At 48.3% G+C, this 25,707-nt stretch overlaps 1 protein-coding gene and 1 long non-coding RNA gene across 5 annotated transcripts in view; one reads left to right on the plus strand and one right to left on the minus strand.

Moving 5' to 3' along the window:
* Window positions 1–25,707, plus strand: part of MTUS2 (microtubule associated scaffold protein 2) — a 429,948-nt gene that overhangs the window by 396,983 nt on the left and 7,258 nt on the right. For all 4 annotated transcript variants that reach the window (XR_012426783.1, XM_045377128.3, XM_045377130.3 and 1 more), the window contains 5 exons: window positions 5,354–5,568; window positions 13,109–13,214; window positions 19,180–19,253; window positions 24,312–24,410; window positions 25,534–25,653. Coding sequence is in view for 3 of the 4 variants with exons in the window: in XM_045377128.3 (XP_045233063.2) it covers window positions 5,354–5,568; window positions 13,109–13,214; window positions 19,180–19,253; window positions 24,312–24,410; window positions 25,534–25,653 (614 nt within the window). In the remaining variant the exon portion in view is untranslated. The remainder of the gene's footprint in view (window positions 1–5,353; window positions 5,569–13,108; window positions 13,215–19,179; window positions 19,254–24,311; window positions 24,411–25,533; window positions 25,654–25,707) is intronic.
* LOC123569802 (uncharacterized) lies at window positions 12,062–19,763 on the minus strand. The gene is made up of 3 exons (XR_006693597.3): window positions 19,089–19,763; window positions 15,596–15,888; window positions 12,062–13,356 (listed from the first exon to the last, which is right to left on the minus strand). It is a non-coding gene; the product is annotated as an uncharacterized lncRNA (long non-coding RNA).

Raw genomic sequence — 25,707 nt, forward strand, 5'->3', positions numbered from 1 at the left:
TGCTATAGTGGTTGTCCTTGACCCAGTTTTTTGTGCACTTGTGAAATTATTGTGTTAAAAGATATGTGTCATTTAATTTTTTTCACCAATGTAAATAAGTTGTTTTTATTCTTTTATGTACGTTTTGTCTGTTTTATTCCATCTATACAAGTCAACTTATTGCCTTGATCTTCTGGAGTTAAAACTACTGACGTTGGCATGTGATAAATAATTTTTACCCACGCAAAACAGTACTTTCTAAAGACAAAATAAATGGTTAGATTTTTTTAAAAATTATTTTCATTTGAGTTTTATGTGCTCAATGTATCTCTAGCTAAGAAGTGGTAAGAATGATTCCTAGGTTCCACGTACAGCCATGCACCGCATCACAACACTACAGTCAACAGCAGACCTCATGTACAAAGGTGGTCCCACAAGATTACAATGCTACTGAAAAATGTCTATCACCTAGTGACGTCAGAGCCTCACAGCACAATGCATTACTCACATCTGTGTGGTGATGCTGGTATAAACACACTGAATGTGCTGCCAATCCTAAAAGAGTCTGGCACATGTAATTATGTTCAGTGTATAATACTTGATGATATAAATGACTTTGTTACTGGTTTATGTGTTTACTATGCTATATTTGTATTATTATTTTAGAGGGTACTTCTTCTATTTATTATAAAACCAAATTCACTGTAAAACATCCTCAGGCAGGTCCTTCAGGAGGTACTGCGGAAGAAGGCATATTGTTTTCCTAGGAGATGACAGCTCCATGGGTGTTACTGCCCCTGAGGACCTTCCCTTGGGACAAGATGTGGAGTTGGAAGATGGAGATATTGATGGTCCTGAGCCTGCGTAGGCTTACGCTAATATATGCATTTGTGTCTTAGTTTTTAACAAAAAAGCTTAAAAAGTAAAATAAATTTAAAACTAGAAAAAAGCTTTTAGAATAATGATATGAAGAAAAACCATGTTTGAACAGCTTTACGGAGTATTTGCATTTTAGGCTGAGTGTTATTACAAAAGAGTCAAAAAGTTTGAAAAAATTAGAGTTTGGAAAGTAAAAGGTTATAGTTAGCTGAGGTTAACTTATTTTGAAGACAGAAAAAATTATTTTAAATAAATTTAGTGTAGCCTAAGTGTACAGTGTTTCTAAAGTCTACAGTAGTGTACAGTCATGTCACAGGCCCTCACTTTCACTCACCACTCACTGACTCACCCAGAGCAGCTTCCAGTCCTGCAGGCTTCATTCGTGGTAAGTACCCCGTGCAGTTGTACCATTTTTTTAATCTTTTATACCGTAGTTTCACTGTACCTTGTTAATGTGTAGATATGTTTAGATTCACAAATAGTATTGTGCTATAACTTTCCTACAGTATTGAGTACAGTAACATGTGGTACAGGTTTGCAGCCTAGGAACAATAGGCTACACCATATGGCCTAGGTGGGTAGTAGGCTATGCCATCTAGGTGTGTGCGACTACATTCCATGATGTTTGCACAGTGATGAAATTTCCTCATAAAGCATTTCTCAGAACGTATCCCCATCATTAAGCAATGCATGACTATATCCATATATGTATATATGTACGTGTGTGTGTATATTCAACAGTGTTGTGGTAGGGTTTTCATTGTCATTTTGCCAGCATTTGCCTTCACCATTATTATATAGAGTTTTAAAATCAGAATATGAACTTTCCTTCTATAAAAACATCTAAATTTATCCTCTGAGATATACTCCATGTCATGTTAGTTTTTAAAAAATGTTCTTCCTCTCTTTTGGTAAAAATTTTATTGAGATATAATTCACATACCATACAACCCACCCATTAAAGGTATACAATTTGGTGGGTTTCAGTATATTCCGAGTTGTGGAAAGCTGTCACCACAATCCGTTTTAGAACATTTTCATCACCCCTGAAAGAAACCCAGATACTTTATCTCCCACCCATAATGCTGCTGTCCCTGACATTTAAATTTTGAAATATATCTTTGCCCTCCAAGGCAGCTGTATCAATTATATTTCACCTGCAGTCCATCAAGTGACAGTTTCCTCATACTCTTCCTGTATTATCAGAACATTTCATCTTTATCAGCCTTATAGATGAAAAATGATTTCCTGCTTCCATTTGCAAGGACACTGAGCATCTTTTCATGTTCCTTGGCTGTTTGTGTTACCTCTCAGTGAGCTTCTTGGTAAACCTAAATACAAGCAAATACATCGATGTCACTGCTTTAGTTATCCCATCCACAGGTACATGATACGTGAGGCGAAGGCCACTATGAAGCTACTTCACACTGAACTTTAGAGGCAAGAGCACTTTGCAGATGGGCCCCGTGCACTGGGAGCTCGTTCCCTGGACTGTCCTCGTGGGCAGCAGGGGACTGTGTTTTTGTCTGTAGGGTGACTTCATGCTTTCTCCCCATGTAGATAAAATTCTTGCTTCTCTACTTGACTTAATTTGACTTTGTGTCAATCTGTCAATCACTGTGTTTTAATTGACATTCTATGGTCTTTGTTCTATTTTCTTAACACCCAGTCATCCCAGGATAAACCTATCTTTATATATCCACCTCTTACCTCTTCTGTGATTCCTAAGAGCTTTGTTCGCTAGCTCAACTCCCTGGCGGAATCCTGATTACATTTTTTTTCGTTGGAGGGTCTTTAGGGAGAGCTGGAGCTCGAGTAAACTGGGGTCTCAGAACTCCTGGGAACAGGTATGTCCTCACCCCTGCCACCACACCTGAGCCACATTGCCTATCAGTCATTGTTCATTAAGTTCCTTGTGTGGGGACTGTAGTCTCCAGTGATCAGAGGAAGGGGAGGACTCTGGGGGTCCCCTGCCACGACCTCAGTACAAGGAACCACAAAGTCTCTGACTAAGTCTGCCTTTCATACTAATAATTATTAGCAGGCAAGCAAAATGTCAGCTTCCTTCCTGTGCCCCGAAGCTTGGTGCCTTCCAGCTCTTTGTTCCTTAGAAATACCTCACCTAAAAGATCTACTTGCAACAGATGTGGCAATATATTCAGGGGCACACCTAACTTGGTACCCAAAATGGATCATTTTTGACACCCTGTCCTCTATACCACAAAATTATTTTCAGCATCACCATGTAAAAATCAGTAATACGCATCATTTTCCTGACTCACTACATAAATAATTTAAAAAGAAGAAATTTCCATTTTCACGATATTATTTAAATTTATTAATTGAGAAGAATTCAGTGCCACTTCTGTCATATTCCTGCCAACCAGGAGTAAGCTCAATGGAATAAGAAGAAAGCATGAGACGCACTAAATTCAGAGTCATTCAACAAGTTTCCTGGCCAGTTATCTTTAAAAGTGTCCAGGTTCTAAAAGTCAAGGAAAGACTGAGGAACTGTGCCAGCCTGAAGGAGACTAAGGAGCAGGAGCCTCCTTTGGAGCAACTTGTGATTCAGGGCTGGATTCCTTTTCTAGAAAGGACGTCGTCGGAACAACTCGTGAAGCTGAAGTAGGTCTGAGCACTGGGCGGCACTATTGTAGCAATGTTTCTTTCCTGATTTTCATGACAGTGCTGTGGTTAGATTGGGGAAAGCCCTTATTTGTAGGGAATGGACATGGGGTGATGTGGGGTTCATGTTCGCAGGTCAGCATCTTACTCTCAAATGGTTCCAGTTATACAGTAATGTCCTTGTACTGTACTTCTGTGTTTTCTCTGTGGTTGTGATTTAAAAAATAAAAAGCCCCCAAGAGTTCAAAAACCTGAAAGGTAAGTCACTGTAGCAGTTGTTCAGAACTTAGAGCAACAAAAGCCTTTTTTGAGAAGGAGTCCTTTTCCACCAATATTGTTTCGAATTATTGGTGCAAAGCGCTCATCAAAAGCCAGGGATCTTTTAAAGTCAGTTTGGTTTTCGCTTGTAAATTCTCTACCTACAGTGCATCTCCTTACTGCCTGCACATGGAATGAATAGCTCCCACCACCCTGCCCTCGGTGTACCCTGATTGCACTGGGAGATCAGAGTTCTCCATTAAATGATGGGATGTGGGACACTGGCCCAACGGAAGCCCTCGGGTAGGCTAGGAAGACCACTGGGGACAGTGTTAGGCTGTGTAATACAAGGGCAAGGTGCCTGTGTAATATCTAGCCAATCCACCACTTATTTCACCAGAAGAAAAAAACGTTAACATCCCTTATGCTAATTAAACTTTTCAGAGCCAAATGTGGCAAAGAAGCCCTATTTTATTAGCTGCCTCTATAGCGTGGGACTTCTAATTAGGGTGTTTCGAATGCCATCTAGCAACCTTGGATGTATATTCCCGTCATCGGTAACCACCACTAGAGTCTGGATTACAGTTAATCAGCACCTATCGCTGCTCATTCGATTTTAACGTAAATGCCAGTGTCTCCCCAGTTCGTAGCACAGCGCGGCGAGCATGGTAGACCTTTGCGGAACGTAGATGATGTGTCTGTGTGCCTTGGCATTTGCATTTGGGTGTGTGTGTAATCAGCTCCATTTGACCTAGACGTGGTAGATTGTCAAGGTCTTGGAAGCAGGTGTGCAGTTCAGGGAGCGGTCTTTAGAATGGAAGCACTCGGCTGTCGCCCACAGCACAGGGGAGGCACGGACACTAAGAGCAGGCTTGGAGGGGGAGCTCAGGCAGGAGCGGTGGTGGCTGATGTCATTGCCTCATGCCCTGTTCTCAGCTGGCACGCTTGAAGCCAACCACGACTCTGTGATTAGGGGTGGCGTGCCTATGCAAAAGAGATACCGAGTAGAAAACTTCAGGGCACCTGAAAGGAAGCCCCCACACCTTCTCTGAGATCATCCTGTTTGGCATTTTAGCTAGAATAGAGTAGCCTTAGGGGCCAGGCCCTATTCCTATCTCCAGCTTCCGTAGTGTGCAGCTCTCAAGTCTTGAGGGACATAAGAGTCACCCAGGGATTTTGCTAAAAGTTGAGATCCTGAATTCCTGCCTCGTGGGCTCTGATTCACCCAGGGTGTATTTCAGAGCCTACATTTTTACCAAATGCCCCATATTTTTTATGTCTATGGACCACGGACCTTGTGACAACTTGCCGTAGAGGCCTTGCAATCAGAAAGCCCAAATTTGCCTTCCCAGCTCCTTCTGCAGCCACTGGATGACCTTGGGCAAGTCTCCAGACCTCCGTGAGGCTGCGGCTTCTCCTCAACATCCAGGGTCTGTCGTGAGGATCTAATGGGTAGAAAGGAAAGCACTTTACAAACCGTGTAGCCCTGCAGAAGTCAGAGGACCTCGCCCTGTTTATTACACCAGCCTTGATGATCTGACCGTGGAGGCTGAGGCCTTCCCATGCCTCCTACAGCCATTTGTTAAAGAAAGATCTTGTGCTTTGCACCCAGCCTTCCATACAGCAAAGTGCGAGAAACTACAAAAGGAGAAGGAGGAGCTGGAGAGGCGGTTCGAGGACGAGGTGAAGAGGCTGGGCTGGCAGCAGCAGGCCGAGCTCCAGGAGCTGGAGGAGCGGCTGCAGCTGCAATTCGAGGCAGAGATGGCGCGCCTGCAGGAGGAGCACCGTGACCAGCTGCTGAGCATCCGGTGTCAGCACCAGGAGCAGGTCAGTCTGCAGTGCCGCTCGAGCTCTGCTGTTGGGTGATGGAGGTGGCAGGCAGAGGGGATCCAGTGCCCCATTAGCAAGAAGTCCTATTCAGTAGGTGAGCTTTTCCAACAGTTCACTTTCTGAGTTGCTTTCTCCTTTCTCCCCTGTCCTCTCTTCTCCTCCAGCCACTCTGGCCTCCTTCACTCTTCCTCAGGGTTTTCACACTTGCTGTGCCCTCTGCCTGGAATGCTCTCCCTCCAGACAGTGCATGGCTCCCTCTTGCCCTCCCTTCCAGACTTTTCTCCAGGGTCACCTTTCTCAGTGAGATCTTTATCCAAAAGTATTATTCCTCCCCCCACCACATACACACTCTTTCTGTCCCCCTCCCAGTGTTAGTGTTCCTTCACCACTTATCACTAACACATACATTTTGCTTTTCTACCTTATTTATCATCTTTCTATTCCATGAGGGCAGAAAGAATAACAAGCAAACATGTATCTAGCACTCATCCTACACCGGACACTGCTCTAAGCTCTTTACATGAACTGACTCATTTAGTCCTCACAGTTCCCCTAATGAGGAAGGTACCATTCTTATTCCCATTCTACACGGGAGAAAGCCAAGCCCCCATGGTTCAGTAATTGCCAGAATTCACAGAGCTGGTCATGGAGAAGCCAGGGTTGAGCCAGTCTGGCTCCACACCCCTGCTGTCAGCCACTAAGTTAGAATTGCCTGTCAGCTCTCCTGCTGGATCCTGGCACCTGGATCCATGCCTGGCGGAGTACCCACAATATCCATTTGCTGGATGAAAGGATGAATGCCAATGGTTAACCTTTGCCCAGAAACCTTACTGGAGAGGAAAATGCATCAATGGACTAACCAGAGGATAATTCCCAGGGCGCTTGTCGGTATGAAAGCCGGAAGGAGGCAGGTGCTGCCACCCCCACTGCAGCCACCCTGTCCACGACTGCCGTTAGTACTGATGAGAGGCGGGCGGACGATTCAATGTACCCACCCTGCTTCCATGAGCACTGCTCCTTTCTTTTCTCTTATTTCTAAGTTCTCCAGCTCCGGTGCCTTCACCCCCACCTTCTAATTGGTGTGTTGCTTTATATAGTGTGCTCATGATATGCTTAAGGTAAGCTGACATTTGTGAAGGGCACCCTTTAAATCTCACTTGGCATTCAGGTTCATGTCGAGTGGCCTCTTCATTGTCAAAAACCCTTGTGCTGCCCTCCTCAGCTGCTTCCAAATGGACATCCCAGACGGCAGTACCCACCCGGCCCTCCCACTGCCCCAGAAGAGGCTTGTGCATCTTAGGGGACCTGGGAGAAATTTAAGAGTAATACTAATTGCTGTCATTGTAATAAAAAACCTCTCTTACTTTGTGGCATTTTATTCTAGACAGTATCTCAGGTTAGTCATTCTCCTTTCCTAGAGGCCTGTAAAAACCAGACACACCTCCCTGTTTGAGGTGGGTTAGACCATAGAGACTAGGAAACAGAATAGGTTACAGCTAAAGTTACCTGTTGGTGTTAAGATGCGAAACTGAACCCCCAGCGTCGTGCCTCCCAGTCTGTCTGCGTGTAACTCCTGTCGGGAGACATTTGCACGGGCTGCTGTCTACAGTCTTACTGATTTTACGGCCGCTTTATACATCTCAAGCCTGGTATGAATATCAGCTTGTTCTGTGCCTCTGTGTCTATGGGCCATTCATCCCCAGTTTTACACAGAACACGTTTATACCCATGTTTACCAAAGGCCTCTGATCTGAAGGTCTGAGTTGGTTGAGACGATGCCAGAAGGTGAGGAGGAGGGGTAAGAGGTGGTCCGCAGGCAGGAGACGCTGAACAAAGGCTCACGTGGTGGTGTCCTGGAGCTGAGGCACTGCTGAGGGGGGCATGTCCCCTCGGGGGCCAGGATGCCTCGCTGAGGCCTCACCTGTGCAGAAGTGTGTGCCTAGAGATGTGCTTCACCTCTTTTTAAAGCCAGGACATGGCGGCCTTTTAGATATTTCAAGCTGGAGTGATGAAAGGAGAGAAACCCTTGACGTTTCCACATGAAAATGACTTACAAAAGCTACCTGGGCGTAATTCAAACGTTCTGTTGTATGAGAGCTCTGTGCTCTGTTCATGATCCTTTATGATAGCAAAAGCCGTTTATTTATTTACTGATTCACCTGCGCAAAGAATATTTGTGGAATGTGCATTGTATGTACGCAAAGCGCCATGACAGGATACTGCAAGAGATACTGAGATTTATAAAAGGTGGGCTTGCTTATCTATCCATTGAGGAAGCTTCGAGATAAGTGCCCAAGGAGCTGTCACGTGGGTGAGAAATGCAGACAGCGTGTGGAGGAATTGAGAGTTTCACATCTTATCCTCACAGCTGGAAGTGTCAGAAATCATATCTGAATGCTTTTCATTTGGCTGAATCTTTCCTACAGAAACCCATTGGTTTGGGGGAACCAGAGAGTCAAGCCTATGAATTATTCAGGCCCCTGATTCTGCTCCTGCTGCAGAATGTTTTGGCTGTTTCCCCAGGCTTCAGTTTCCTTAGCAGAGAACATGCAGGAAGTGAGGAAGATGAAATGCACCCCAGGCCAATAGTCTAACTACCAGATAGAACCAGTGTTCCTGTTTAGTGGGAGAGGAGACTCAAGGGTGTGACTGAGATGGAGATGAGGATGATCCATGGTTTCAGAGTCCTTGGTGGACTCTCCACTCTGGGGGCCTCCTTCTCAGGGACGGTTGCACTGGGCAGTGCTAACCCCACAGATAGCAACATTTCTGTCCTTCTGGACCCTTAAAAATCAGGTTCACTGACTTGGCGTCTCCTCATGACCCTGTGGCCCCCAACAGCTGGCAATAGGGGCAGGTGCTGCTTCAGTTCTGATGCAGGATTTTCTGAGGCTGCAAATATCACTTTACTCAAACTGGGACTTGCCGGCTGAGGCAGGCTGACCTCTGGCTTTGCAGCAGCACCTCCTTCATGACAAAGCCAGCCAGAGCTGCTTCTTGCTTGGCCCCCCGCCATCTCACGGGGCACGGGCTGGCTCTCTGCCCATGGTGTGTGCCCTGGCTACACAGGTGGGTACTTGGAGAACTGGCAAACACCCCTCCTCAGCCTCCGCTCACACTAATTGAATCAGCGTCACTGATGAGACCTGGCAGCAGGTTGTTTCTGGACTGTCCAGGGGATTTCTGTGTACAGCCCGGGCCCAGAACCGCAGGAATCGTGGGAGCTGCAGGGCCCTGCTGGCTCGAGTTAAGGACCTGAGGGAGGGGTGGAGGTGGTCTTGCCTCTTGGCTTTCTTAAGTGAGATTAAAGACAAGATGTAACTCTTATTTTCAAGGTGCAAGGATAAAGGTGTTTCGTGTGTGAAAGCCAGCTCTCCTTCTGTAGCAAGCTGCGCATCAACAGATGCCAAATGGCCACAGCTTCCCTTTATCAAAGCACGCAAAACAGACTCACTGTAAACACACACGCATTTTCCTTTTTTGCCCCAAACATGTTCAGCCCAGCTTCCAGCCCTGGCTTCTGGGCTGCCTTTGACTGTCCCCACAGAGCCTGGCATGCAAGTATCTGGCGTGTGACCTTGGACCCATTCCTCCAAGACCCTCAGTTTGTCTTACTCCACGACTTGCTCCAAAGCCACTGGCTTCAGGGACCGCCTGTCTGGATGCGTGACGATTCTGCTCCATCAGGCTCAGCACACATCCCCCTCCATAGGGAGCAGCAGAGCTCAGCCTTTGGAGTTTAAATGTTGCTTTGTCTCTTATCCAGGATGCACTTTCTGTGCTTTCGTAAGGAAATCATTTTAAACTAAATGACTCAAGGAAAAGCATCCCAGGATTAATCCAAACGTACAGAGGCCACTTTGTCCATCATCTGCATTATGCCTCCTCAGCCCTCCTGCAGAGCAGGCTCACAGCTGCTGTGCAGCGGAAACCACATTCTGTCTAATCAAATAGAAAGAGATCCCTGAGGGCCCTCTGTCTCCCAGCACCAGAGCCTGCCATCACAGCCCAGACGTTCCATGCTCCGGAGAAGGCGGTGCAGTGGAGATGGGGCCTCTGCGGCGTGGAGGGCTGCAGAGGGGCAGAGGCACAGCCCGGCATGGGATGACAGCAGACTGGGAGCTCTGGCATGGCTGAGCCAGTGTCCAGGATACTGCAACCCATGACCAAGTGAAGGAGGGCCCCCTCGTTATCTAAAAATGAAAATCATGAAGAGAGCGTGGGAGAGAGTGGGCCTGGGCAGGCTCCCTCTCTCTCATCCCATGTGGATGGGCGCAAATGGGAGTTTAATCTGGTTTGGGTTTAATGAACGAAGCTGAGACAATGTAAAACACACGTTTCTTCATTTGAAATCTAAGTCTTCTCCAAGTGACTTGCCAAAGCCCCAGATCGTTGCATTTTGTAAATGGCTAAATGAAGTCAAACCACAGCTATAGTCTCACCCGTCTGAGAGGGTGGTCTTCCAACCCTGTGCTCTGCTGTCAGTCAGCCCAGCTGAATAGCAGGCGGCTGCGGGAATGGAGTCATGTCACAGGGAACAGCTGCTTTTCCATAGAACGAGGACTACCGGATGTCTGTGTTGACAGACGCCTCCATGGCACAGCCCAGAACTCTCTCTATGGAGGGAGGAGGATGGCCCAGTGGTGGTCTAAGGGGCCTCACCAGGGTTCTAAATGGAAGCTAAGGGTGCTTCAGCCAGCCCAAGTTTGCCATAGGCCATAATGGTCGAGCACTTTTGTCTTTGATTTGGTCATCTTCAATGCATAGAAAGATCTTGTGCTTTCCTTGGGTCACCTTGTTTAAATCTCCTCCAATTCCTTCTGGTTTCAAGATCCTCTCAGGCTGGGAGTTCTTACTGGCTGCTTCATAAATGTGAACCTGTGCTGTAGAAAGAAGCCAAGAACCACAGGAGAAGTTGTATGGATGAATACTATGACAAGAAAGAGGATGGCCAACAGTAGACAGCTCCTTCCTCTTGGAGAGAACATTTTTTAAAAACCATAAAGTTGCATGAAACCTGAATTACTAAAGAGCATGGATTCTTGTGTTCAGATTTTTTGACTCGTGGGCTCCCTTTAGTTTCCTTCCTAACATACTGGGCATTTCTCTAATTCCATATGAACTTTTAGAGTTAGGAGATCAGTGATTTCATTCATAAAAGCACCTCTGAAAGGCTGTAAGGAATATATGATACCATTACATTACCCTTACTACAATGGGCATGGTATTCCATCACCACTGAATCAAAGGCTTTTTACCTTCCAGCAAACCAGAATGGCACACGTTGATGCCACAAACACAGTGTAGTGTTGCTGGTCAGGGCACATCCACCTCCTGGGACTCATAGGACTCTTCTGAAACTTAGTTCTTCCATCTGTCTGTCTTTTCTGAAACCACTCATGATCATTTGTGTAAGCACCCAATAAATGAGAATCACGCCAAGGACCGATGAAAGGTTTTTTGCTCTCCTGAACTGTGTGGCAGCCCTCCAAACAGTGTGTGTGGGGCGGAGGGGGGGAGGGTGCAGGGAGGGTGCGGGGGGGTGCTGTGTTTTTACGGTGTGCTGTGGCCTGAGTGACATCCGTAATGGAGCAGAAAGAAGAGGTATTTCCTTTTTAAGCTAGTGATTTATTTTTCCAACAGATTGAAAGGTTTTGGACAAAGATTCCATGAAAACCTCCTGTAAACAGGAATTGGACAATTAAATACTGTTGTAATCAGCCTTTCTGCTGGTGGGTTCATAGCTCTGAGCTTCGAGTAAATACCGTTTGATCAAGAATGGCCTTTAAATGCGAGCGAGTCATTGTGCACCGTGTCCATTCTCACACTGCGACGCAGCTTTCCTAATGCCATGGGTCCGCTGTTGGTTTTGCCCAGTGATACTTGTTTTAGTGGATGAAGTTCTCGTTTACCAGAAGAAAGAGAAGTCGGGATAATTTTTTGATGAAATAATAGTATCCGGAATGGGAATCCACCCCTTTTTAAATCAGATATATCCCCATGTGTCAACTTCACAGGCAGGCTTCTTTTCTTGGGGAGAACCCTTTCTCCATTCAGATCAAAGGTCAGCCCGTGAATCCTCCCCAGAGAAATGTGGGAGCCTCAGACGCGGCTGAATATGACCAGCTAGAAGCAATGTCTTCTTAACTGGGCCACCAAGGGGCTTCAAGACCAGCGCACATTTTCTAGTTCAGTGGTTTTCAAATGCCAAGTTTTGACACGAGTAGCTTGTGAAATAAATGTAGCGGCTACTAACTCGCCTTTTGTAAAACGAAGTAAAACAGAGGAAGCATTTTTAAACCAGACTTTTCCAAATGGAAGGCGGAGTTTTGTTTCTGTGAAACTTTGGTTTTGGGTGTGGTCGTGTGGGGGTGTGTGCGCTGTGGTATTGTGTACAATGGTGATTTTTGCAGTGGATCACTGACAGAGAACTTGGATAAACACTGTTGTAGCGTATCCAGGAGAGATTTGCAATGATAGGGAGAGGTCGTTTTAGGCCATTACTCCTGCAAGTCATGTATTTGAAGTTAAAACAACAGCCGCAATAACAATAACAAAAACAGTAAACCTGGTAGGCAGGAAGGTGAGGGGTAGGGGAGGGGGTCAGGAAACATGAAAAGGAAGAATCCTGGACTGGACTGGCTGCACTCCGTGCGATTAAACTGCTAGAAGCATTCCTGCAGCTGGGAAGCAGCAGCCCTTACCAGGAGCACCACGTTGCCTGAGCAGAAGGTCCAAGTTATAATCTGGGGGGCAACCTTGTGTTTAAAAACAGACACGCAGACCTCCCAGCCTCACCTGGTACTGGTGAGAGAATCCTAAGGTGTCCGTTGCTGGTCTTGCTTGGGGGAGGTCAACACAAACCAATAGTGCATTCGAAAGAGCTTCACCTTTGAAGTCAGACAGACCTGGGTCTCACTGCTAGCTCTGCCATTTGTTAGCCCTTGGGCAAAACATTTCAAATTTCTTTGAGCCTCAGTTTCCACATCTGTCAATTGGGCATAATAAGATCTACTTCAGAAGGTGGCTCTGAGGGTTAAGTAGAGTAACGTATCTCGGGCAGCCTAATAAGTATTCGTTCGCCTCCGTTTACCTTGTGTACTGTAGCTCCCCCTGCCTCTGGGAAACAGACCACCCCGTAGGGAGGACCCATTTCTTTTCCTTTGCCGTCATCGCTCATAGCGGTGCAAGGGGATGGACTAGGAGTGGGAAGGGGATGGACTAGGAGTGGGAAGGGGATGGACTAGGAGTGGGAAGGGGATGGTCCAGGAGCCACACTCAGGACTCTAAAGAGGTACCTCAGGCAGTGATCCCCTGCCTGGAGTTGGATCCTCCTGCAAAGAGCCAGGTTGGGGCAGTGACCTCCTCTTGACTCTGAGGGCTGCCACATCACCACCAAAGTCCAACTCACCTGCTTCGGCACGAGGCTGTGACTTGTCATTGATGTTTCAGGTCATGGACCTTTTCCACTCACGGAATTCCACTTCTGTTCTCCAAGCAGCTCTCTGTCTAACCGGTAACTGCGACTCTCCTCCAGGTGGAAGATCTCACCGCCAGCCATGAGGCTGCTCTCCTAGAGATGGAGAATAACCACACAGTTGCCATCACAATCCTGCAGGATGACCACGACCACAAAGTCCAAGGTAGCTCCCAGCCTCATGTGCAGCAGGCAGGGGTGGGTGGTGCAAGCCGAGCCTTTCCTGCTGCAGGTGTGTGGAGCCCCCCTTCCTTTATTGTTCCTCCTTTCCTGTCTTTCCCTCCTGGTGCATTTTTTTCTGTTGGCTCCTGGGAAAAGAAGAGATAGGAATTAAGGATGCAGGTAGCTAGCTGCTGCTTTCTTCCAATGCAGTTATCCTCAACCTTGCTGAATACTGGAATTCCCAGTCCTCTGGGGAGCTGTAACAAAAGACCAATGCCAGCCTCAGTCCCACCCCAGGGATTCTCATGTCCTTGATCTGTAGTGCAGTGTAAGCATCAAGATTTCTTAAGACTCCTTAGGTGATTCTAATGTGTAGCCACACTTGAGGGCCACTGTCTAAAGTAGGCATGGAAATAGTGCACTTTATGTTTTCTTTTCCCCGTTTTTTTTTTTTTAGACAGAGTCTTGCTCTGCAGGCTGGAGTGCAGTGGTGCGATCTCAGCTCACTGCAACTTCTGCCTCCTGGGTCCTGAGCAATTCTCCTCAGCTGGAGCCTCCAGCCTGAGTAGCTGGGATTACGGGCACCCGCTACCACACCCGGCTAGGCTTTATGATTTTTATGGCCTTATAAAAACAAATGGAAGCCCCGGCATGGATACACTTTCCTCATATTTGTGATGCTTTCCGGGCTCCTGCGGCATCTGGTTGGATCGGGATATCCAGAGCTGACACTCATAGACCACATTCACCGTGGGTGGGCATTCAGTCTCCAGATCTTTCTTTTTACATTTTTGTAACTTTGAATTATCTTTGGGTTTTATGTGGGTCATAACGGCGTCATTACTAAGTTCCAATGAGATTTTCCTTTGTGAAAGAAGCAGCATTTTATACTTTCACATGCATTTACATTAATACATACAATTTGTTTTTCAACCTCCTCTCGCTTTACTTTTCCCTCCCAGTCAGCTGGTTGTTAAAATGTGTATTAAAGGCGGGAGCAGTGGCTCACACCTCTAATCCCAGCACTTTGGGAGGCTGAGGCAGGTGGATCACCTGAAGTCAGGAGTTCAAGACCAGCCTGGCAAACATGGCGAAACCCCGTCTCTACCAAAAATACAAAAATTAGCCAGGTGCGGTGGCCTGGCTACACGGGAGGCTGAGGCAGGAGAATCGCTTGAACCCTGGGAGGCAGAGGTTGCAGTGAGTCGAGATTGCACCATTGCACTCCAGCAACAAGAGTGAAACTCTGCCTCAAGAAAAAAAAAAGTGTGTATTAAAAGCAACGACAGTTAACAATACATTGATAAACTTTTACAATTTTACAATTTGAGAATTAGCATCAGAGTTTGTATTATCGTAAAAATGTTCTCTGTGAACAAGACCCAGTGTGCCATCACCAAGGTCTGTGTTGTTGTCGCCCTCAAGCACCACCCCCGCTGCCTCTGGGAGCTATTAGTAGGTGACCAAGCTGGAGGCAAAGGACGGCATTTTCCTGGGGACTAGTTAAAGGGATTGCCTGGGTCCTGGTAGTGTGTCTCACACTCGGAGTACTGGCCCCTACCCTTGGCTACACATTGGAATCACCTAGAAGTTTTTAAAAATACACTGATGTGTGGCTGCCTACCTCTGATGTTCCCATTTAATTGCTCTGGGGTGCAGCCCAGGCATCAGAAGGCTTTCAAACTCCTTAGGTGATTCTAATATGCAGGAAAACTTGAGAACCATTGTGTTAAACACCCTATTAAGCATGAGACAGTGTTGTGAGTTTGAAATAAAGAAATACATGATGAAGACACAGATATTAGCAATGGTTTATGTCATCTTCAGAATGGATACTGCCTCTTCTTTTCCCTTGGGGCATTGGGATCCTTTGAAAACACCCTGAAATCTGTCACTAGAGGAAGCTGGTCTCACGCGAGGGAACGTGAACGGAAATGGCACAGTGAGCCGTGGTGTTGCCTTTTCTTTCTGGATTTTCACATAAATAGATCGGGTGGATTTTTCTGACGAATGAAGTCTCACTCAGAATCAACACAAACGTTTCTTTTCCAAATGTAAATGTCAGCTGTAACACCTGGATTTCTTAGTGGCCCTTACCACCATTAGTTAAAAGATTTGAGTGAATGAAAACCACAGTCTTTCCTGATTGCAGCTCACGCCACCCAGAATGGTAATGGTCGGTCTCCGGTATGCTGCTATTCTGAGCATGTGATCCCGGCTGATTAATGAGACCCTCCTCCCTCTCCTTACAACATGAAAACAAATTGCTTGTGTAGCCAGAATGAGATGGGCTTCACCCAGCTAATAAGACTCTTCCCATCTGGAGGAAAAGAGAATCCATTTGCTTAATAGCTCTCACATGACAACTCTTCCTGCCTAACTTACAAAGTATTGCTGGGATGACACTTTTCACGGAACAGAGTTGTTTCAGACCCTCTTAAGAGGAATCAGTCCAATTAGTTCTTCCTTGCATCTGAGTTGTCTTAACACCGAATCTTTGCTGAAGCAAATCCCAGGGATGTGTGGTTCTCAGAGGGCAGCCAAGAGGCTACCGAGGTGTCCGTGTAGACGCAGCACTGAGCCTGGCTGGCGAGCCCGGCTGGCAGGATGGCTGCTCGCAGCTCCACTGCTTTCCTCAGCCACAGATGGCTGCTTTGCAGTGGGAAGGAAGAGTGATCCTGGGAGGGGAAGAAGATGGGATTTAATATTAATTACCTAGTTATTTTGCCATGAGGACAGTTTAGAGAATCAATGAATAACGTGAACAAAGGATCTGACTTGGGCAGGATGGTGGTACAGCTGAACGTAGAAGTGTTTGTGTGTGTGTGTGTGTGTGTGGTGGGAGGTATGGGGAGACGTGGATGTGTGTGTGTGTGTGTGTGTGGTGGGAGGTATGGGGAGACGTGGATGTGTGTGTGTGTGTGTGTGTGGTGGGAGGTATGGGGAGATGTGGATGTGTGTGTGTGTGTGGTGGGAGGTATGGGGAGATGTGGATGTGTGTGTGTGTGTGTGGTGGGAGGTATGGGGGGATGCAGGTGGATGTGTGTGTGTGTGGTGGGAGGTATGGGGGGATGCAGGTGTGTGTGTGGTGGGAGGTATGGGGGGATGCGGGTGTGTGTGTGTGTGTGGTGGGAGGTATGGGGGGATGCGGGTGTGTGTGTGTGGTGGGAGGTATGGGGGGATGCGGGTGTGTGTGTGTGTGTGGTGGGAGGTATGGGGGGATGCGGGTGTGTGTGTGTGGTGGGAGGTATGGGGGGATGCGGGTGTGTGTGTGTGTGGTGGGAGGTATGGGGAGATATGGATGTGTGTGTGTGTGTGGTGGGAGGTATGGGGGGATGCAGGTGTGTGTGTGTGGTGGGAGGTATGGGGGGATGCAGGTGTGTGTGTGGTGGGAGGTATGGGGGGATGCAGGTGGATGTGTGTGTGTGTGGTGGGAGGTATGGGGGGATGCAGGTGTGTGTGTGGTGGGAGGTATGGGGGGATGCGGGTGTGTGTGTGTGTGGTGGGAGGTATGGGGGGATGCAGGGGTGTGTGTGTGGTGGGAGGTATGGGGGGGATGCAGGTGTGTGTGTGTGGTGGGAGGTGTGGGGGGATGCGGGGGTGTGTGTGTGGTGGGAGGTATGGGGGGATGCAGGTGTGTGTGTATGTGGTGGGAGGTATGGGGGGATGTATGTGTGTGTGTGTGTGTGTGTGGTGGGAGGTATGGGGGGATGTGTGTGTGTGTGTGTGTGTGTGTGTATGTGGTGGGAGGTATGGAGGGATGTGTGTGTGTGTGTGTGAGGTATGGGGGGATGTGTGTGTGTGTGTGTGTATGTGGTGGGAGGTATGGGGGGATGTATGTGTGTGTGTATGTGGTGGGAGGTATGGGGGGATGTGTGTGTGTGTGTGTGGGAGGTATGGGGGGATGTGTGTGTGTGTGTGTATGTGGTGGGAGGTATGGGGGGATGTGTGTGTGTGTGTGTGTATGTGGTGGGAGGTATGGGGGGATTGTGTGTGTGTGTGTGTGTGTGTGTGTGTATGTGGTGGGAGGTATGGGGGGATGCATGTGTGTGTGTGTGGGGTGGGAGGTATGGGGATGTGGATGTGTGTGTGTGGTATGTGGGTGGGTGTTTATAGTGTGTGCAGTGTGTGAGTGTGCATGTGTGTGTATATGTGTGATGTGTTTATGGGGAGTGTGTGGTGTGTGTATGTGGTGTATGGTGTGGGGGGGTGGGTGTGTTACAAAGGTGTGGGTGCTGTAAGGATGTGGGGGGAGGGCATGTGTGTGTGTGTAAATGTGTATGGATTTGGAGGCGTGCGAGCGTGGCAGGCTATGAGGATGTGATTGGTGTGTGTGGGTGTGTTATGCGTGTGTGTGTTGTGTATATGTGTGTGTGGTAGGTGTGTATGTCGTATATGTGTGGTATGTGTAGTGTATATATGTGGGGGTGTGGAGGAATGTGTGTGGTGTGTGTAGTGGGTGTGTGCTGGAGGTTTGTATGTGGTATGTATGTGTATGTGGGATGTGGGCAGTGTATGTATGTGGGGGTGTGGCGGGCATGATGTGTGGGGGATGTGTGTGGTCTATGTGGGGGAGTGTGTGCAGGGGTGTGTGTGATAGGTGTGTATATGTGTGTGGCATATAGTGTATGTGATTGCTTGGTGTGTATGTGTGTGTGGCATGTAGTGTGTGTTTGCGATTGTGTGGTGTGTGTGTGGCATGTGGTGTATGTGTGTGATGTGTGTGTGGGGTGTGTGTGTGTGCATGTAGTATGTGTATGTGATGTACATGGAAGGTGTGTATTGGATGTGCTCTTGTGGGTAGTGTGTTTATGTGATGTGTGTGTGGTAGGTGTATGTGTGTGGCATGTGCTGTGTATGTGATGTGTGGTAGGGGTGTGTGTGTGTGGTATGTGATGTGTGTGTATGTGATGTGTGTGTGGTAGGTGTGTGTGGCATGTGGTGTGTATGTGAATGTGTGGTAGGTGTGTATGTGGTGTGTATGTGGTATGTGTGGTAGGTGTGTGTGCCATGTGGTGTGTATGTGAATGTGTGGTAGGTGTGTATGTGGTGTGTATGTGGTATGTGTGGTAGGTGTGTGTGCCATGTGGTGTGTATATGAATGTGTGGTAGGTGTGTATGTGGTGTGTATGTGGTATGTGTGGTAGGTGTGTATATGTGTGTGGTGTATGGTGTGTGCATATGTGATGTGTGTGGTAGGTGTGTATGTGTGGCATGTGTGTATGTGATTGTGTGTCATAGGTGTGTGTGTAGTGTGTGGTGTGTGTGTGATGTGTGTGGTAGATGTGTCTGTGGCATGTGGTGTGTGTGTGATGTGTGTGGTAGGTGTGTATGTGTGGCAGTGGTGCGTGATGTGTGTGGTAGGTGTGTATGTGTGTGTGGCATGTGTGTATGTGATGTGTGTGTGGTAGGTGTGTGGCATGTGGTGTGTGTGTATGTGATATGTGTGGTAGGTGTGTATGTGTATGTGTGGCAGTGGTGCGTATGTGATGTGTGTGGTAGGTGTGTGTGTGTGGCATGTGGTGTGTATGTGATTGTGTGTCATAGGTGTGTGTGTGTAGTTTGTGGTGTGTGCGTATGTGATGTGTGTGGTAGATGTGTGTGTGGCGTGTGGTGTGTATGTGATGTGTGTGTGGTACGGGTGTGTGTGTGGTGTGTGTGTATGTGATGGGTGTGTGACGTGTGTGTGTGTGTAGTGTGTGCTCTGTGTGTGTTCATATGTGCTCTCTCTGCCCCCATCTTCTCTTTTTCCCTCCCTTTCCCCAGTCCCTTTTTTCTTTCTCTCTCCTAAATACTAACCCGTTCATCACATACAATTTCAAACCAGTGGAGGAGTCCCCGTAGGCTTGAATCTGCTATCCGGGAGTCATTGATTTACCTGAAGTCACGGGTCTTAGTCTGCCAAAAGAGCCTTGTTTCATCCTTTTCAAAACGAAGACCAACTTAACAGTTTCATGTCCTCTTTCCAGAATTGATGTCCACTCATGAGCTTGAAAAGAAAGAATTGGAAGAAAATTTTGAAAAACTGCGGCTGTCATTGCAGGTTAGTATTTCTTTAATTTTCTTACCTGATACCAAGATAATGGCAGCATCGTTATTCGCACCCACAGACATTCATTCAGCACCTACTGTGTACTAAATCCTGTACTAAACATTGGAACATAAGGTAAATAAGTCATACTGCCTACCCTGAAGAAATGTGCTGTCTACTCGGAGAGCTGTGATGCAAATAGTAACAGACAACAGGTAACACATACTTGCACCACATGAATAATACCGTTAGTGAATGCCACAGGCATTCAGAGAGATTACTGTGCACTTGCTGTGGTCTGGAGTATCCGAGGAGTAACTGAGCTATGTTCAAAGCCAGAGGAGGACTTGGGGAAGAGAGTGTTCTAGGCTGAGGAAATGGTGCAAGGAGGGTTTTGCAGGTCAGAATTCACATGCTCTGAGACTTACAAAACATGCTGTGAGACTTACAAAACATGCTCTGAGACTTACAAAACATGCTCTGAGACTTACAGAACATGCTCTGAGATTTACAAAACATGCTCTGAGACTTACAGAACATGCTCTGAGACTTACAGAACATGCTCTGAGACTTACAGAACATGCTCTGAGACTTACAGAACATGCTCTGAGATTTACAAAACATGCTCTGAGACTTACAGAACATGCTCTGAGATTTACAGAACATGCTGTGAGACTTACAGAACATGCTCTGAGACTTACAGAACATGCTGTGAGACTTACAGAACATGCTCTGAGACTTACAGAACATGCTCTGAGACTTACAGAACATGCTCTGAGACTTACAGAACATGCTCTGAGATTTACAAAACATGCTCTGAGACTTACAAAAGGGGCTGCAGTTACCTGGAGGTGGCTGAGATGAAAAACACTGTCTCCACCTCTCACCATCACCTTTAAGAAATGCTGGTCTCAGATGCCAGAGGAGCTGCCTGTGTCCTGCAGGCCTCTAAGGAGAGAATGCAGCGTGTCCCGGATCACCTGTGTGTCCTTCCTGCTTCCTTCCTGCCTTACAGAGACGCAGGCAGCTGCTTGTGTGAAAAGACATTGACAACCGCCAGCCCCATGGAGGAGCTGCCTGGGAAGCCAGGGGGACGCTGGGGGCCCTGCTTCCACTTCCAAGTGTAGCAATTCCAATCACAGCAAAATTATTTTTTAAATGTTAGGCATACTCTCATCTGGAATTGTGGGAGGTGAACCCCATAGCTTAATACATAGGCAGGAATTCTGCTTTTTTGATGGCTCACTTTCCCCTGGCAACATACATGGCACTGAGCCTGCCCCGCCAAGAGTCCAGGACTGTGGAGAGAGCCAGGGTCACACCCTCCAGTGTACTCTGCAAAAACTAAAATGTGTTATGCCTGCACAGTGCTCGTGTGGTTTGCCCTTGGCCAGTGAACCCAGACTGCCTTCCTTGTATACACATCCTGCACCAATAGTTGTGCTATCCTTAAAGGAACACAAATCAGGAAACTGACAGCCATACAGCCATGTCACAAAAACCCCATCCAATCCCAAACCCAAAGAAATGCGAGTTTTTGTCTCGTCTGGGAGTCGGCGCCCTGCCACTGACACCAGATGGTCCTGAACTGGGCATATGTTCGTTGTGACTCTCCGTCCAGCACAATCCATTTGGGCTGGAGGTGATTTGGTGCAAGGAGGGTGGAATTGCTCAAGCCAACCTCCTTAGTCCACAGGCACCTGGAGAAACAGGTTTGGTGGTTAGAGATTTGAATTTGTGTTTAAATCCCCGCTGCGCTAGCTCTTACTAGCTTTCACATCTTGGAGAGTTATGTAGCCTCTGTAAACCTTAGTTTACTCTTTAAAATAAGGATGATGACACTACTTTTCTCAAGGTGTGAACAGATTAAGGAAAATAACGTGTCAGAAGTGCCTAGCCCTGGGTTGGCTTAGGTCGGTGCTAATAAGCGGCAGCTATTGTGACTGTTGTAATAATAACAAGCATTGTTACATTTATTGTGATTATTGTCATGATGTCGGTTGACTCCCCAGTGACCCACACTGGGTCAGGCCACCAGCCGGGTCTTTGTGCATGACATAAAGAAGGCAGCCCACGTTAGCTGCAGCAGCGTATGCTCTCCCTGCAGATCTGTTTTGAGTAATGGTGAATAAGGCAGACACATCAGTTTGGTATTTTAGATCCATCCTAAGTTGTAATTGCCTGAAGAGTTTGCTGTTGTTTTATTTTTTAATGGAGGGAAAGAGGCTTAAAAGAAATGCTTTCTCTGGCAACACTGAGGAGGTTTGGTGTAGAAGCCATGGTCATTTTTATAGTCAGTATAGCAGGTGACCTGTGCTGCGGGCCTGGAGGGGCTGCCCAGGCTGCGATGAACATTTCAGCTCATAGGCCTGCAAAATCCCACCTGCAGCGTGCTGCCCCAGTGCACTGGCATTTGCATTTCATGGCACTGTGGGAACTTTTATTTCTTTCTTTTTTTTTTTTTTTTCTTTGAGACGGAGTCTGACTCTGTCTCCCAGGCTGGAGTGCAGTGGCCGGATCTCAGCTCACTGCAAGCTCCGCCTCCCGGGTTCCCACCATTCTCCTGCCTCAGCCTCCTGAGTAGCTGGGACTACAGGCGCCCGCCACCTCGGCCGGCTAGTTTTTTGTATTTTTTTAGTAGAGACGGGGTTTCACCGTGTTAGCCAGGATGGTCTCGATCTCCTGATCCACCTGTCTCAGCCTCCCAAAGTGCTGGGATTATAGGCTTGAGCCACCGCGCCCGGCCTGGAAACTTTTATTTCTTAAAAATAAAATGGAAGTAGGCTGGGTGCGGTGGCTCATGCCTGTAATCCCAGCACTTTGGGAGGCCGAGGGGGGCAGATCACCTGAGGTCAGGAGTTCGCGACCAGCCTGGCCAACATGGTGAAACCCCATCTCTACTAAAACTACAAAAAAAATTAGTCAGACATGGGCCAGGCGCGGTGGCTCACACCTGTAATCCTAGCACTTTGGGAGGCCGAGGCGGGTGGATCACACAAGGTCAGAGTTTGAGACCAGCCTGGCCAGCATGGTGAAACCCCGTCTCTACTGAAAATACAAAAAAATTAGTTGGACGTGGTGGCGGGCACCTGTAATCCCAGCTACTCAGGAGGCTGAGGTACGAGAATCTCTTGAATCTGGGAGGCGGAGGTTGCAGTGAGCCAATATCAAGCTACTGCACTCCAGCCTGGGTGACAGCGTGAGTCTCTATCTCAAAAAAAAAAAAAAAAAAAAAGAAGTAACTGGAAAAGAGAACAAAAAAAGAGGAAAAGGAACCTACTCAGGGAGCTTGCAGACCAGGGTCGTCCACCATAAGAAAGCAAGCAGTCAAGCCAGTGCTTCCCATGTTAGTGTCACTGTGTACACTTACTAGCATTCACAATATCGCCTCCCATTATTTGGCGGATGAGGCCATTTCTCTTGCCAGAACAGTCCACGGGAGGCTGGGCACGGTGGCTCACGCCTGTAATCCCAACACTCTGGGAGGCTGAGGCGGGTGGATCACTTGAGGTCAGGAGTTCAAGATCAGCCTGGGCAACATGGCGAAACCCTGTCTCTACTAAAAATACAAACATTAGCTGGGTGTGCTGGTGCGCACCTGTAGTCCCAGCTACTTGGGAGGCTGAGATGGGAGGATCCCTTGGATCCCTTGAGCCTGGGAGGTGGAGGTTCCAGTGAGCCGAGATCGTACCATTGCACTCCAGCCTGGGCAACAGAGTGAGACCCTGTCTCTCTCTCTCTCTCTTTCTCTCTCCTTCTCTCTTTTTTTGTGTGTGTGTGTATCTGTATATCTGTATACTTTTTTAGAAGAGTTAATGGGAGAGCCTAGTTTCTGTGTTTTGATATTATAGAAATGGTGCTGGGCAAAGAGCTTTGGACTGGTCTGCATGAGTGAGACATGAAGGGTGAAGCTCTCCTTGGGCATCAGCGGTCCTTTGCCAGCCTGTGGTCCTGAGAGTCATGGCGGGAGCTGAGTGGGGCAGGGTCAGTGCAGGTGCATCTGCGCTGGGAGCTGGGGAAGGGGTGCAGTGTCTCCATAGACACCCTTATATTCCTTCAACCTGCAGGTGGAGAGTGGCCAGCGGCCTGCCTAACTGGCAGGCATGGGAAGGCTAAGGGCTGGGAGCGCCAGTCTGGCCACGGGGCGGGTCTGAGCAGGGAGGAGGAGACTGTGTGGAGTTGGCTTACGTGGCAGCTCCTATCAAGGACATGCAACCCAGTCCTGAGGCCGGGAAGGCTGTGTGGGAGCCAGAGTGAAGCGGGAGTGAGAGGGAGCTGGCTGGAGGAAGGCACTGGCAGCAGGAGAGCTGGCACAAGAGGAAAGGGAGGCAGCGAGGCTGGGAGGACGCTGTGTTAGGGAGCGTGCACTGCAGCTTGAGGGCAGTGGGGTAGGAGAGAGGAGAAGGACAGGTTCCGGTTTGCACGTTAGAAAGAGTGCCTCACTACATGTAGTGTGAGGGCAAAGGAGTGATCATTCAGAAAAAAACAGGAATCGTCTCAGAAAGTAGCCAGCAGAGTGGCCGGAGCTCAGGGGAGTCTGTGGGTTCTAGGGACATTCAGGATGGCAGGACTTGATTATGGACTTCGTGATGAGAAGGTTTGGTGATGTGGGAGGGGTCCCAAGGGAGAGAAGGAAGTCAAGGAGGGCTTGAAGGGTTCTGGATTGAGCTTCCTAAATGAGAATACATCTTTGAAATACGTTCATCGTGGTCCTTCCCAAAGCCAGGGGCTGGGTGCCTCCTGGACAAGAGGCGCCTCTGAGGATTCTCTCTGAGGATTGTCTGCCTCTGTGGGATCAGAGGTTGTGAAACGCCCCCGGCTCACTGTGCTTTTGTGGTCTCTTCCTGACAGAGCACCAAGGAGGAGTGAGCCGAGGGCAGACGCGGGGGGACACCCTCCTCCATCGTGTGGCTGTGGGGGTTCCCCTTTGGCACCTCTTTCTCCAGCCCCCAGGGAAACGCTCTGAGGGTGCTCAGGGCACAGTGGTGGCCCACTGATCACAGCTGCCCAGGCTGTGGTGGCTGCTGTCTGTAGTGGCCCCAGCTGGACTCCTTGTATCATTACTTGCAGGACCAGGTGGACACGCTGACCTTCCAGAGCCAGTCTCTGCGGGACAGAGCCCGCCGCTTCGAAGAGGCCTTGAGGAGGAACACAGAGGAGCAGCTGGAGGTAGTTTTCCAGGCTTCCAGCCCCGCAGGGACCCCGCCCCAGCGAGGCCAGCGGGGCTCCCTCAGCAGTCCAGTCCCGAGACAAGGCCTCTCTGTGAATCCACTGCTGAAGTGACAGCTGGTCACGGCCTCCCCTGGATTTTTAAACAATTGCTGTCAGCACCTCTCCCCTGAGACAGACAGCAGCTGTGGGTTTCTCCAGCGACGTGTTATTTTTGCCAAATTCCGCAGCATTCCCCAGCTGGAGTCCCAGGGCTCCTGTGATAAGCATGGTCTGGAAACCCCCACCCTGGCCCGGCCACCCCTTCCAGCCCATTCTCCCGGCCCGGCCACCCCTTCCAGCCCGTTCCCCCGGCCCGGCCACCCCTTCCAGCCCGTTCTCCCGCAACTTTTTAGGCTGACGTGGGGCAGCCTTGGCTGCAGCATGCGTTAACAGGTTGAGGGGAATTTTTTCCAGAAAAGCTGGCAAAGTTCCTTCCCTCTAATGTAGGGTTGCCAAATAAAATACAGGACACCCAGTTAAATTTGAATTACAGATAAATTTTTGAGTGTAAGTCTGTCCCATGCAATACTTATACTGAATTTTTTAAAATGTCATTTATCTGAATTTGGATTTAACAGGACCTACTGTATTTTAATTTGTTACATCCAGCAGCACTACCCCAACGTGACTTTTGTCTAAAATGGCTTTTCTGCTTCTTAAACCACTTGACTCATTTCCTATGCATGGGCTCTTTACGGGCATAGGTGAGACCTGTAAGAGTCCCAGCTACCTCGTGAATCAAGTCTTCCGGGTGAATGTTAAAAGCCAGTGTTGGGTTTACTCTTTCTACCCCATGAGCTCCCTGCTGGGCATAGGCTGGCAGCACCCAGCAGTTCTGGAGTCAGACTTTCCAGTGGACGATGGCCGTGTCTCACCTGCTCCCCCACAGAACTGGATTTTAGGAGGCTTCTCAGTGGGAAACTTTATCAGGGAAGGCTGTAGCATCCTCTCTCTTTGGTGTCGCAGTTGCCATCAGGGCACTTGTCCCAGGAGGATGGATTTAGCTGGATTCGTGGTATTGGTTAATACTGGGTTTTGTCGGGAGCCCTGGTCAACAGCTCATGGCTCTCTGCCCCTGTAGATTGCATTGGCTCCTTATCAGCACTTGGAAGAAGACATGAAGAGTCTGAAGCAGGTATTAGAGATGAAGAATCAGCAAATACATGAGCAGGAAAAGAAGATTCTCGAGCTGGAAAAGCTGGTGAGTTGGTCCATTTGCTCGCGAGAGTAACTAACCTCCATGACATTCCTGCTG

The sequence above is a fragment of the Macaca fascicularis genome, chromosome 17 (assembly GCF_037993035.2).
Source record: "Macaca fascicularis isolate 582-1 chromosome 17, T2T-MFA8v1.1".
Lineage (NCBI taxonomy): Eukaryota > Metazoa > Chordata > Mammalia > Primates > Cercopithecidae > Macaca > Macaca fascicularis.